The sequence below is a fragment of the Hyperolius riggenbachi genome, chromosome 1 (genome assembly GCF_040937935.1).
Source record: "Hyperolius riggenbachi isolate aHypRig1 chromosome 1, aHypRig1.pri, whole genome shotgun sequence".
In the NCBI taxonomy this organism is placed as follows: domain Eukaryota; kingdom Metazoa; phylum Chordata; class Amphibia; order Anura; family Hyperoliidae; genus Hyperolius; species Hyperolius riggenbachi.
Window position 1 is genome coordinate 188,179,517 of NC_090646.1, and position 15,424 is coordinate 188,194,940.

The following is a 15,424-nucleotide window of genomic DNA, read 5'->3' on the forward strand; positions in this document are numbered from 1 at the left end:
AAAAAATTGAATACATTTTTCAGGAGTAGGATCGATGAAATTGTTTATCTTCACAGTTTATTTTTAACTTGGATTTTCCATAATCATGTATGAGTTAAAACGTTTGTACAGCATTTAGTTTAAATTGCTGTTGCCACTTTGCGATAGATAAGTGACTTTTGGGTTGCAGTTTGGGCACTCGGCCTCCAAAAGGTTCGCCACCACTGTCATAATCTAATGTCCCACCATTGCTAGGTTCATGTAAATTTGTCTCCACCCGTTACCACACCTATATTCTGGTCCATGGCCCACCCATTTTTCGGTGCGGCTCGATAAGCACGCCGCACAACGTGATCCTCATATTTTTGGCACGCTAGCTGCAGTGTGCTGAATTCTGCTGCCTACAGTATGTACAGTATACGCTGTTCTCTAGTGCCTGCACTGTGTGCTGATTTACCTCCAGTGTGTACAGTGTAAGGTGTTACTCTGTGCCTTTACTGATTGTAAACCAGCTATATTGTATGCTGATTCCCTGCTCCTTTCAGTATGTACAGTATTAGCTGTAAAGCCTGGTACACACATACAATTTTGATTAGCCAATTTTAGCTCTGTTCATAAAATTCATTGTCTGTTGGCCCACTTACTGCACGGGGGTGGTAAAATTGGGGGTCAGTGATTGACCAATCAAAATTGTATGTGCGTATACATCTTTGATCTATGCCTATACTGATTGTAGATTATCTAAATAAATATTTCGATGGGCAGGCCCGTTATCTGTAGCTAAGTTAAGTTCATGTACATTTGGCCCCACCCATGGTCACGCCCACTCACCTCATAGCCACGCCCATGTTTTGCCGCGGCGCATATACCTCCCCACCTGGTGCCCTCAGGTGCCCGCGATCTCCAAGGATCCTAGAAACGCCCCTGACTTACACAATTAGGCAAGTGGTTTTAGTGTTTATGGTTATCAGTATTTATGGAAACAAAATTGTAACATGGTACTAATTTTGACACACAGGCTTGGATTTACTAAAAAGTGTCTGTCAATAGTAGGCAACAGTTTAAGTCCTCATCTGAGTAATTTTGGACTTCATGAAAGGTTAATGAACTTGCTAACTACATGATTGACTGATTGTAAACACACATACACACATTCACATTGAGATCTTAGTAAATCTAGAAAGTACTGGATCAATTAGAAATGATGAGTTTGTGCATGAAACTGCAGTCATTAGTTCAACTAGCAAAGTAGCTATGGACTAATATAAACCAGGCAAGGTTACAAATTCTTGTCATCTAATACATATATTGGTTTGTGTTACCTGGTTAACATTAGTAAAATAGGTTCCTAAAGATATCCAGATGACTTAAAAGCTCAGTGATTAACAGATGTAATCAAAATCGGCTGCGGTAGACTGTGTGGTCGAGACAATGAAAGCTGTTCTGCATCTTCCTCTTCCACCTCCAGTCACCCATGATCCCCTAACTCTGACTGTCCTTTTCCCTCCAAACATATAACATTCAACCTTACCTCTAAGCTATATATATATATATATATAGCAAGCACACTGGAAATCCGGGCACTGTCATGCTGTGGAACTTTCATGGAAGAAGATACACACTGACATACATAGTGGACACTGGAGCGACTAAGAGCTTCCATGTGGATCAATCAGTAGCTTGATTTTTACAAGGGGAGCCTTTAAGAGTGCCCATTTTTCTACACTCTCCTGTTGTTTACAGTTATTGATGAGATATGTATTTTTGATTTTTTAGTGTTTTTATGCAACATTTTTATCTGGCATCAGGTGGTCCCTATACATGTGTGGATGGTTTGAGTGAGTGAGTTGTCTACCATTATTGTAGTAAAGTACCTGTATATTGGTGCTTTGAGAATAAAATTGATACCAGCAATATAAGTTGACATCGATTTATGTCCAGCGTTCCTTTTTGTAAATACTATCTGGTTCTCTTTTTGAGGTACTAAGGAAGCAGCAGGAAGAGATCTTTTGAGTGTTTCAGTGGGTAATATTTTTGGGTGGTTTACCAAAACCCTGCCATATTTGTTCTTTTATATAGTTATTACTGCAGCGCCACCTTTAGTATTAATCATTTATGTACTGTGCTTTACATACTTCCTAATCTGTGGGGAACTGGAAGCTATACAGCCTGATAGCGCGGCTGTGTTTAATAAACCCAATTTGAGAATCTGGGCAGGCTTCCAGAATTTTGTATTTTGAGTTTGCTCGTTTTGTTTATACAGTTTATCTTTATTTTATTTTTCCCTTTTGCCTCAATATTGGTGTGATATTTGTCAAATATTACATCTGCATGGGAATGGTTGCTTTAGAAAACAGCAGGAAGAAATTAAGTGGTTATGAGAAAATCGTTATTCATTAGATGGAATTGGTGTTTTCCATCGCCATCTCTACTGCTCTGTATTACTGGTGTTTACACACACTCATGCACATTTCTTAGCTTATAGCTTTCAATGTCTTTTTCTCTTTTCCTTGTTGCTGCTTTCTTGCATTATGTTATGTAAAATAACTTTGTTACAGTATGTCTGTGCATCCTGAAGCAAGAAAGTTTCCACAAATGCCAGTTTATATAAAAAGAGAAATGTCATCTGGGAAAAAAAATGACATTTTTACCTAGAACCTTAGACCTTAGGGTCCTTACCTAGAAGTCATTTCTCTTTTCAGACTAACCTATTCGTATGCATTCCTCAACAAGTATTGCCTGAAATCTTTATACTGTATTGATTGCTGTTGTTAAAGCCAGATTTGATAACATTTGCAAAGAGGTAATCTGTGATGAATCTCTTACAAAAATTCTCTGTGGGAAGCCATAGACATCGAAAGGCAGGATCTGAACACGTTCAGCACAGTTCACCTGCCAGAAGACGCATCAGATGTTTATGCCATGATGTCTGTCCTATACCCTGCACCGCTACAGCCATACTAATGGTCTATGGTGGACCCTAAGATGACCTTATCTGGTGCCCCTCCCCCCCCCCATTTTCCCTGGTAACCACCAGGACCATATAGTATGCACTCACCTCGGCCCCTTAACAAATGCGGTCAACAACCGCTAACAATAAGTGGAGCCTCCTTAACCCCCCCTATTGCTCAATGCCCCACAGCAATTTGGATGCCCCCCTTCCCCACACTACTAATATCCCGTCGCCCCCCCCCCCCATTCTATAACCTCAGGCATCCTCCCACGCGGACGCCACCATTCCACCGTCCCCAATACTGTTCTGTGTGCCGCTCTTACATACTTATTTGGGTTTAAAAAACACATACGCCCATCGAGTTTAAACAGAACTTGAGACACTCCCCTTCTCTGTTCCTACTGCACTGTTAAGTAACACAGTGGAGCAGTTTAAATTGCTTGCTCCAGTGCTGGATCCACTGTACCTTACTGCTGCCACTCAATCACCTCCATAAGTCTCCCAAGGCTTCCTACATCATGTGACATGTGACTGACGGAAGATGCAGTGAAGAGAAGCACACCCAGCACAGGAGAGAGTAATTCAAACTGCTTTGTTGCACTACTGTGCATTGAGGAGTCAGATATCATCCACTGAACTGCTAGAGGGGAACCCTGGTTTGGAAGGAGGAATGAATCTGGCTATCTAGCTCCTAGGTCCTCCCAGTAGCTGCAGTGATATCCTTCCCTGAAAATTATGAGACTGCGATCAGAGTTCTCTATCCTATGCATTATAACTTGGTTAGCTTTATCTGCAATACAAGAGGTTATCTCACAACTAAACCACAACTTACCAAAAATATTGCCTTCTGGCATAATTTGTTGTCATTAGCAACTGTGTAATTCACAGTCTTTTCAAACAGAGATTTAAAATCGTTAAACATTTTGAAAATGCCCCGCTTCCCTGACAGTTACTGCATGTTAGACTGTCTGCTATGTTTGCACCTAGTGAATTCACTAAGTCACAATAGATTTAAGATACCCATAGACATGACATGAGCATTACTCACCCTGGCTGAGTTCAGCTGTTATGTCTCAGGGAATTAGTAGACTTCCCCACTGACGGCTCTTGGAGAAGCAGCCAATCAGCTGTCTTGGTTTTTTTTCAGCTGATTTGTATCCTTAAGATAAGAAACATCACGGCTAGCTGCTTTTTTGCAGCTCTTAAAACAACAAATAATGACTTTTTATGCTAATAAAAGAGGCACTATATAAAGACAAATGTTAATGTACCATCCATATCTTTAACTTGCCCATAATTTTAGTTTAAAGAGAAACATTCAGAACTGCATTAATTATCGGTATTTCATTTTCATTATACATAGTCTGTTATCTGTTTTGAATTCATATAATTTGATTAGGTGCCTAATTTTTTTGCTAAGCTGTCTCAATTTTTATTTTTTCGATCCAGTTCCAAAAGATGGACTTAAATGCCAAGCTGCTTTTGAAGAAATGAGATTGAATTACATTAAAGAGCTGAGAAGGATATTAATGAAGAGTCCACACAGTGCTGGACAGAGCTGGCAGCGATATTTCCACTTAACTAAACTCCTAGATACTGTACAAGACGTAAGTACTAACGCTCCCAGAAACTCAATCCACATTTATATTCTGTGAATTGTAGAGTTTATTCAAGGTGTGTGATTGGTGACTAGTGTGACATGTGACTTGCCGTACATTTCACCGTGTTAAATTACGTTCAGCTACTTAGATGATCTTATTATCTAATACTAAAATGTGCCAGTCTCTGCTTTAAAGTGGTACTCCGGGATTACAAGTTAGAATTGTGATAGTTATAGTACTTAATAATTAGATATTGTTAACAACTTAATTGGCAGAGTGGCATTGAGTAGATTCCAGACAGATTTGATGAAAGTGATCTAGTCTGCCTATCCATGGCCACCTTAGAGGCCTGTTCACACAGGCTGCTCCATTCAGCACAAGTGAATGACACCTCCCAATTTCACTGGGTGAGAATGCACCTGGATGCCTTTTTAGCAGCACATGAAACTGCAGGAGGTGTGAGCAGTGCAGCATAGCTGATGAGAGAACTCGGGCAAGAGCAGGGAAGGGTGCGGGGCAGAACAGTGAGCACCACTTTGCACAGCTTTTAGTGAGAATGAGCCCTGAAGGTGTCCACTAATGATACAATCCTGAATGTACAATCTTATCACTTCTGTGTAATATGAGGCTCTATCTAATATATGCATTCAAAGTATATTCACTCTGTTTACTCCTCTACTACATACATTTGGTAAAATTGTACAATCAAGATTGTATAATTAGTGGGCACCTCTAGACTGCATTCTATGCAATTAACTTGCTAGGTTTTCTTTTTATAATGAGACTCTAGTGAGTTCTCCAGCATCTCTTTATTTTCCACACATCATGGTAGTGGGAGTCTGCTGATTCCTACTGATTCAATTCCATTTACTGGGGAGACTCAGCTCACTGTTTTTAACAGCAGCTGCCCAGACTAGTAAATAAAGCTGGGGCCAGGGTCTGAGTACCCTGCTAATCACTTCCTCAGCTCATACCTCCTCTCTTGCAATGCAGGCTAATCAGAGCTGTAACATCCACAACAATAACCTGTGTAAACTGCTTTTCTTCCAAAGGACTCAATATTCATGGATATATCTTAGATCAATACATCGTTGTGGGGTGGAATGTGTTACAGAGCAAAGCATGATGTGTTCATGCTAGGCTTAACAGGTGATTTTTCAGTTTGGATTTAGATGCCTGTAGGGATGGAGCTGTCCTGATTGGGTGTGTCAACTGGAAGGGTTGGCACCACCAAATAGTAATTAAAAAGTTCTTTTTATTTATAGCTCTTTAAAATCACAGCCATTGCAGACAGTGACACAAGTAGCATGTAGACACAGCGACAGCCTGCTGTTTCAGGAGTATCCCCTTTATCTGGTTGTGTTAGCATGCATCTACTATCTACTGATTGGGCCAGCTGGTTCCAAAGGGTAGGAGCATCAAGACAGAAGGGTCTGGCTCCAAAGGTTTTAAGGTGGGATCTGGGGGCTAACTAAGTTATTAGTGATAGTGTTAACCCAAAGCCTGTGAATTTTAGAGAAGGAATCAAAGGGCCCTCTTAATGTTGGCTATGGATTCCTATTTAGGGCTGGGCCTCAGTCAACCTTCAGTGAGAAGGAGAGAAACACACAGGCAGGGTCAGGTCTGAACAATCTCTTCTCTAATTCACAAGGTCTTACAGCATCCTTCCTAAAGGATTCACATCATGTGGCATGAGTTTCAATACATATTTATATAGAGTATACACTTTTCTTTCAACACAAACTTAGTTGTGGTTGTCACTTTTTATTGTATTGTTTAACCCCCCTGGTGGTTTAATTCCCGCGGCTGCGCAGCCGCGGGAGGGTTTTTTTCACTTTTTTTTTTTTTACCATGTAGCTAGCCTAGCGCTAGCTACATACTTCCCCCCTCCCTGCGGCATCCCCCCGTACATTCCGATCGCCGCCGGCACCGCTTGCCCATAAGGAAATCCCGTTCTGAACGGGATTACCTTGAGGGCTTGCCCCGTCACCATGGCGACTAACGGAGTGACGTCATGGACATTGTGACGTCACAGGGAGTCCCGATCCACCCCATAGTGCAGCCTGGGGCGATTGGCCAGGCTGCACAAGGGGTATGCGGGGGGGGGGGGGACCTGAATCCGCGGGTAGCGGCGCATCGGCGGCAGGCGGGCGGCGGCGTTTAGACCAAACACGCAGCGTTTGAAAAAAAATGATGTAAATCGGCCCAGCAGGGCCTGAGCAGCACCCTCCGGCGGCTTACCCTGTGTCACACACGGGGTTACCGCTACGGAGGTTAAAGTGTACATCAAAGAAAGTTGGGAATGTATTATCCTGTACAGGTATTGTACTTTATTTAGGATATGAGTCTTCCCAATTACACAGCAATGTTAAAGTTAATGTTTACCATTTAAAAAATCAAAAAGTCAGATACTCACCTAAGGAGAGGGAAGGCTCGGTCCTAATGAGCCTTCCCTCTCCTCTCCCGGTGCCCGGTCCCGCGCAGGATCCCCCGCGGCAGTATTCGACCAGTTCGGTCAAATACTGCCACTTCCCCAGCCGAAGGGAGCTTTCGGGAGCACTCGGGCTCCCGAAGACGGGCCGCTCCATACTACGCAGCACTGAGCGTAGTATGGAGCGGCCCGTCTTCGGAAGCCCGAGTGCTCCCGAAGACCTCCGAAGTCCCTGCGGCAGAGGACGCGTACAGGGGAGCCAGCGCAGCACCGAGGGCACCGGAAGAGGAGAGGGAAGGCTCATTAGGACCGAGCCTTCCCTCTCCTTAGGTGAGTATCTGACTTTTTGATTTTTAAACTGGTAACCACTGGCTTTAATTAAATGGTCAGGGGCGTAGCAATAGGGGTTGCAGAGGTTGCGACCGTATTGGGGCCCTTGGGCCAGAGGGGCCCTGAAGGGCCCTCCCTCAACTACAGTATTAGCTCTCTATTGGTCCTGTGCTCATAATAATCACTTCTATAGATACTTTGGATAGTGGTAATCATAAACAAACTGTTCCCCATCCCCTTCTTGAACCTGTGACACTGTAGTTGCCATTGGCAGGTTTTGGTATGTATAGAGTGCTTGGGGGCCCCATTGTAAAAACTTTCATCGGGGCCCACAGCTCATTAGCTACGCCACTGCAAATGGTTAATACTGTTCAATAGAAAAGAAACTCAGGAAAGTACAATATTTGATCAGGTAAGATTTCATCCTGACAAGTTTCAGTACATCTGTTCAGTTGATTCTTGATTTAGGTTATATAGAAAAGGAATGGACAGCTTACATATATTTTCATAATACATCGTTTAATATAATGGTAAATATTAGATACGTAAATTTCCCCAACATTAGATCCTGTTGATTGAGCTTGTGGAAGATGAAATTTAGTTGCAACAAATCCTTCAGGTATGCAGGACCTAAATTGTATAGAGATTTGAATGTTGGTAGGCCCCTTTTGAAGAGGATTTTCCATTTTATGGGTAGCTAGTTGAGTGAGCAAAGGATCGGTGTTTTGTGGCAATGGCAGGGTTGGTTCGCTAACAGCCTTGTGGCAGCATTCTGTGCTAGCAGCAAGCAGTACAGATTTTCATTTAGAAGGCCTTTTTAGAGGGTATTGCAGTAGTCTAGCCTTATCATGTGATTAAGGAGTGAACTAGGCTTGGAAAATCTCCGAAGGAAAGACATACCGTATATACTCGCATATAAGCCGACCCCCCAACTTTTCCATGAAAAACCAGGGAAAAATGATTGACCCCCATATAAGCCGGGGGTAGGAAATGCTGGCCGCGTGATCCCCCCAGTGTGTCCCAGTATAGCTAGTATACTGCCCAGTAAGGGTAGGTAGTGCCCCAGTATAGCTAGTATAGTGCCCAGTTTAGCCAGTATAGTGCCCAGTATAGGTAGGTAGTGCCCCAGTATAGCTAGTATAGTGCCCAGTATAGCTAGTATAGTGCCCCAGTATAGCTAGTATAGTGCCCCAGTATAGCTAGTATAGTGCCCCAGTATAGCTAGTATAGTGCCCCAGTATAGCTAGTATAGTGCCCAGTTTAGCTAGTAAAGTGCCCAGTTTAGCTAGTATAGTTCCCAGTATAGCTAGTATAGTGCCCCAGTATAGCCAGTATAGTGCCCCAGTATAGCTAGTATAGTGCCCAGTTTAGCTAGTAAAGTGCCCAGTTTAGCTAGTGTAATTCCCAGTATAGCTAGTATAGTGCCCCAGTATAGGTAGGTAGTGCCCCAGTATAGCTAGGTAGTGCCCCAGTATAGCTAGTATAGTGCCCCAGTATAGGTAGGTAGTGCCCCAGTATAGCTAGTAAAGTGCCCAGTTTAGCTAGTATAGTGCCCAGTTTAGCTAGTATAGTGCCCAGTTTAGGTAGGTAGTGCCCCGGTATAGCTAGTATAGTACCCAGTGTAGGTAGGTAGTGGCCAGTATAGTGCCCTGCTCGCCCCCCTCCCGCCGCCGCCGCTGCTGCTATTACCTGCAGCGGCTTCCTCCTCCCCGGCGCTTCCTCTTCCCCGCTCTGCGCTCTCATGCCCGTATGAAGAGATCACAGCAGCGCGCTTGGCGCTGCTGCTGTGACGATGCAGGGGGGAGGAAAGAGCGGTACCCCTGGTAACGACGATACAGATCGCCGCTACAGGGAGCCGCGCTTTTTCCTCCCCCCTGCATCGTCACAGCAGCAGCGCCGAGCGCGCTGCTGTGATCTCTTCATACGGGCATGAGAGCGCAGAGCGGGGAAGAGGAAGCGCCGGGGAAGAGGAAGCCGCTGCAGGTAATAGCGGCGGCGGGAGGGGGTAGCGGGGGCCGCGGACCACGGACCACCAGGGAAGACTCGCATACAAGCCGACCCCCCAACTTTTGACCCCCTTTTTGGGGGTCAAAAATTCGGCTTGTATGCGAGTGTATACGGTACTTACTTTTTGCATTGTTCTTTTACTGAAAAAAGGAATATTTCACAACAGCTAAGATTTCAATCCAGCTGGATAGTGTACTGGTTGTTGCTTTTGATGTAGGGTTCAAGCTTTTGACTAGGGTTCAAATCCTGGCTCAAGCCAGTATGTTAAACAGTTAGGAGTCTTTGGGCAAGGCTCCCTAATGCACCTGGTCTTCTGTGAAGGGCACCCTGCACTCCTTTTAAAAGCAGCTGCTCAGACTAGTAAATAAAGCTGCCTATGACTTGATCTTATTGCTCTTATGTGTTTTGTCTTGAATAAGAACTCCAGTCCCCTTCAAACTACCCCGAAGTCCTGACCCTCCTTTAAGTTAAAGTACAACTGGAATGGGTGGGATATGGAGGCTGCCATATTTATTTCCTATTAAACAATACCAGCTGCCTGGCAGCTCTGTTGATTTATTTGGCTGCAGCAGTGTCTGAATAACACCAGAAACAACCATGCAGTTAATCTTGTCAGAGCTGACAATAATGTCAGAAACACCCGATCTGCTGTGTGCTTGTACAGGGTCTATGGCTAAATATATTAGATGCAGAGGATCAACAGGATAGCCAGGCAACTGGTATTGTTTAAAAGGAAATAAATATGGCAACCTCCATATCCCTCTCAATACAGTTGTCCTTTAACTCTAACACTTTTATAAGGTAAAGCTCCCAGACACTTTATATATATTTCTTGGTGCCCAATGACAGAATACTTATGGACAGTCCTTTCTGCCTTCTGCCCCCATAAGACCTCTTTTCAAATATATAAATCGACACCCTTCCTTTAAACACAATTCCTTTATTGTCCTTGCCTCCATGACCTATGACAAGTTATACAAGTTTTTGTTTTTATCTTTTTTTTTGTCCCTCCCACCATAACGCCGCATCCTTTGTGCGGTCACTAGTCAGGTCCTGTTTCGCTTCTCCCCCCGTTCTTCCCAGCTGGAGTTCTATTCTTTTGTAACTAAAATGTCCTTTAAGTTTAAGAATCCCTGTCTCTTTGGCTCTTTGGCTATCGTTATGTGGCTACCAATATTGATTCAGAGGGCTTACAAAGCCAAGGGATTGGTTACCGCTCAACAACTAACAGTGCACTCCACTATATGTATTTCCTCATTTTGGACCTCCTTTTTGCAAGATTTCTATTGAAACAATATGCAAAGCGGGAAAACAAGGTAGCAATATGCAATACTCAAGTGGATTGCAGGTCTCCTAGTGCTCAAAGTCATTAGCATCTGGTAGTTAAGTGACAGAAATTCTCCCTGCTCCCTGTCCTTACACAAATCATGGCCTGCTTATGCAACTTTTATGTCTACCAACAAGGACCTCTGATGGCCAGAAGGAAGAAGAGAAGATTTCTATTGCCTAGTCTACTGTGTCACCATGGTCCAGAAGAAAGTGTTTTAGAAAAGGAAAATCATCTTATGGACTTCTTTATTGCTATCCCACAAAGCCATTAAAATCTGGAAATTATTCCTAAAAATCTACTTCTACTTTGTGAGTTAGATAACCATCACACATGACAGATTATTTCCAGATCATTTATTTAACATTAATGTGCTGAATATTAAAAGAAAGAAAACAGCTAATTTTAGAATGTGTCAGATTCTAATGTTTTGACTGAGCTACCTGAATTGCTTGCTTTTTCTAGTAGCTGCCAAGTAAAATCATGTGCTAAGACCTTTTATTTCCTTGAACGTGTTTCTAAACCTTTTCTTACTTCACTGTAGTTTTAGTTTTATGAGGTTTAAAAACGGCTTAGTAATCTATATCCTGGACCAGACAGAGGTGATCTGTGTCCATCTTGTTCAGGCAATATGTGGTCACTTTATTTGATGCAGAGCTCAACTTTTGACTGTACTGAGGCTTGTTATAATGCTGCTGGCATGCAAAAAATAACTCTGACTCCAGTGTTTGTTCATTATTTATGTTTCATACGCAGTCATAGGGCGAGAGGAGTGCATTTCAGGACAGGCCTTAACACTACAGCACGGTGTTGTTTGAAGAATGTACATATGGAATTATTTTTCCACAGTATTTTATGCCCCCCCCCCCCCCTGTTCTGAGAAGCATGGTGGGAGGTCGTAAACATGATTCCCTTGGCAATTGTAGAGCTTGTTAGAAATGCATCTCCCTTATCGTAGGCCGATGTCATGTGGTGGGTCTATATGACCAGAAATATTAATTGGGACTCTACATGCTGCCCGTTTCAATATGGCAGTGATCATTTTGTTCATACATTTTATTTTTCCTGTGTAAAGGGCAGCATTACACACAATCATAGTAAATTAACCAACACCAGATCAATAAAATACGTTCCTCCTTTATTGAGTCGATTCAAATCTTCTCCTAAAGAGCATACATATGAAAATGTCAATGTGGAGACTGGTAATATCTTCAGTAATTGTAGCATTAACAGCAGAACCACAGATGTTGTGTTGATGTGTTGATTATGTTATAATTACTGAAATATTACCAATCTCCACATTGCAATCTTCATATGTAACCCACAAAGCATCCCTGTGTTGAATAATGCCTTGTACTTATCTGATCTTGCACTATGATTGTTTTTCTCTAAAAGCAGTTAACTGAATGGGAAGTTCTTTTGTTCTTTTTTTAGTTAAATGACATGAAAAGAGCTGTGCCACAGAGTAGGTGCAAACTAACATACAGCAGTGCTTTGATCAGTGGAAGAAAACATGCCTTTAAGGGTGCTGCACATATTTATCAGGTGTAAATTATTTCATCCATAGTGGTCAGGAATCTCCCTATTCTGTCCCCTCTTATAGTCATGATGTCTTGAAGTCCTCACATATTCTAAAATGAGTCACCCTTCTGTACTGCTACTGTAAGGACACCTCAGTGTGCTGCAACCTAGTGTATAGTGCTAATGGCTAAAGTGAGATCTTTGTTGTGACTCAATGGGCACAGACAAACATTATTGTGTACCATATACCCTCTTTATTACTCTTTTGAGTGCTGTACATACCGATACATCATCTTACAGTCTTCCCTTCATTCAGGTTCATTTTTTGTTACAATATTTCTGATTGTTTGTAAAGGACATCCGAGGTGAAAATAAACTGACGAGAAAAACAATTATAGCTATCCTCCTTCTCCTAAAAATGACTTTTTTAGATATCCCACAGTTTTTTATTTTATATTTAAATCTAGTTTTTTAGTTTTTACTGTTTCATTGTCTCTGCTCAATGATACCTTCATTGAAGTATGCCAGAGCAATTATTGACCCTTTTTATCTTTTTCCTGCTCCAGGAAGCCAATTACTGACAGGAAAGTGTTTTATGGCTGTAATTACTTATCAGTGAAGGATATGCTATAGTCCTGACCCAATCCAACCCGGTCCCGACCCCGGATAGTAACTGTCACTGGCATACCTGATGTTTAACTCTTTCAGGCTGAGAAAGAAAAAAAGGAACATGGCCTAGTTGTTTGTGTTCGTGGCACTGTACATACACATGTCTATCTCACCATGTCACATGTCACCTTGCGTATCCTTTAAAATGTACAGTAAAACAAAACAGATAACCCATATGAAAGTACAGAGATTGGGCATTCATCGAACATAACTGGGTATAGAAATTGTTACATCCACTTAACCTTCAGTGATATATCAAATATAATCACATCAAGTCATAGCGTACATTAACATTGATTCTTACTTCCCACAAGTTTAGTTATCAAATCAGAAGTCTATACCTAAGCACAAAACATTTCAACTATTAACATAGAAGCAGTGCCCAAAAGAGACAGAAAAGGAAGTAGAAGAAAGAAAAGGAGTAAAAAGAGAGGGCCGAGAGATTCACCAACATGGATCATGGATCAACCCATCATGAGATAACAACCCTTAACTGACTTTCCATGTCAATTACCTAAGGATAACTAGATGAATCTATCCAAAACTAAAGCTGTGCAATAGTCCTTCATACCTGCCACCAATTCCTCCTCATCAACATCCCAAAGGTCACCTATTCATCTATGCCGACTCTGATCAGCACATTCAGATACAGTAGATCCACTGACAAAAGGCAGTCATTTCTAGACAGAGGCTTGCCCAAATCTTGTGCCATGGCTATACCTTCTAAACCAGTGATGGCTGACCTTGGCACTCCAGCTGTGGTGGAACTACAAGTCCCATGAGGCATTGCAATACTCTGACAGCTCTAAGCATAACTCGGGGAGGAAGAGGCATGATGGGATTTGTAGTTTTGTCACAGCTGGAGTGCCAAGGTTAGCCATCACTGTTGTAAACCATTACTTTCCATTGGGCCACATCATGCCTCAAAGTGTGTTGACATAGCATGACACAGCTGCAAGAATCTAAAGAACATTCTGCCGTCTAGTGTGTACATTCTCTTAAGTTCAGAGCAGGTCACCACTTGGGGCATGTGTTTATGTTCATTATTTACTTATTGTCAGTATGTGTAGACCATATTAGGGAGTCTACGATTACATTAAATGTAATTAATCTTTGATTTAGAGCATGTTTCCACTTCCTGTTGTGCGAGTACGCAGCCAAATTGCAGAAGATTCCCATCTAGGACTTGACCCACAATGGATGTAATAATATCCAACTTGTCTTTTTAATTCAATTATGCAGACATATAACAGCATAAAAACAGCAGGACGTTGCGGGCGTTAGCCCTTTATCAAGTGCTCACACTTCTGGTGCTACATTACTACATATATATATAGACATAGACAACACACCACACCCAAGATTTGGGGGGCGGGCACATGCTTAAGAATTGATTAACCCTTTCCAGGGTAAATTGCAGCCAAATCCCAGAAGCCGTGCCATGCCTTTCCATGCCGCGGAAAAATGCTGCAATGCTAATTGCAGAGTACAGGCAGCGGAGATGGTGGAAGAGCATCTCACTTGATCGAATGTAGATGGTAGCCTCTGACATCGTGGTGTCTTGATGAAGTTAGGTTAACCCTAGCGAAACATGTAGACATATACCTCATGTTATGCCATTCTAGACTGCCATTAATTTATAATCTAGCTTGTGCTGTGATAATTAGCCTGTGATTTACCAGCCATGATCACAACACAGCCTGAGTGTCTGATCCAGCTATTCAGCCAGGACATTTGATACCAGCATTCATCAGTAACGCAAGTATACATTATGTATGTGCATCTGCTTGGCCATTCAGGCTTGCTGCTCTCTGGCCTGACAACCATGCTAGCTTCTTAAACTGCACATATTTTTGCTCTGCGATCAGACTTTACATGTATGTCATTTCCATAAAACTGACTCTGGTATCCCAATAAGGAGCACACAGTGCAGTACCGCAAAATGCATGTGTTGACAGTGGCAGTGAAGCATACTTTTCATTGCCTGTATGCTTCACATTATGCGACTTTTTTCCACCATTGCATTCCTGTTTTTACAAAGCAGCTCCCACTTAGCCAATCACAGCAGTTTTAATGAGTAGAAGTGGCCAGTCAGGTTCCAGCACTTTGCACACTGCCTATACAGCGGGTACTGGTATTCCGAGAGGAAGACAGAACCATGGTATGTTAGAAAACAGCAGTAACATTTAACAGTAATTGCTTAGTAGATGTGTCAGAGGGAAGATGGTAAATATCTGCAGGGTGTCTGGAGACTAGGAAGGTGCGAGTCTCATCATTGTCACTTATGGGAAAAATCTTGTTAGCACTCACGGGGGGATTATTATTAAAACTACTTTTACATCTGTTGCGTTAATTGTTGTTATTTCAATATTTTGGCAATTAATAAATACAGTGAAAAGCAGTACTGCGGCAGAGTTGTGAGTGCCAGAAATGTCTGTAAAATGTCCCGCCAGATGTGTCAAATGAAGAGTCAGTGAACTGCAGGGCTTAGTCCTGAGAGATTAAAATACAGTATATCTCCAATCACAGAATTCCATGTGATTAAAATCAGTGTAGGCAAAGTGCCCACCCTGTAAAGCTGGCTATGAATGCAGGCATGTGGAATT

The 15,424-nt window shown here is 42.4% G+C and overlaps 1 protein-coding gene across 4 annotated transcripts in view; it reads left to right on the forward strand.

Moving 5' to 3' along the window:
• The window catches only part of NR3C2 (nuclear receptor subfamily 3 group C member 2), a 470,603-nt gene that overhangs the window by 429,532 nt on the left and 25,647 nt on the right, over nucleotides 1-15,424 (forward strand). For all 4 annotated transcript variants that reach the window (XM_068279226.1, XM_068279217.1, XM_068279219.1 and 1 more), the window contains exon 8: nucleotides 4,382-4,539. In XM_068279226.1, the coding sequence (XP_068135327.1) occupies nucleotides 4,382-4,539 (158 nt within the window). The remainder of the gene's footprint in view (nucleotides 1-4,381; nucleotides 4,540-15,424) is intronic.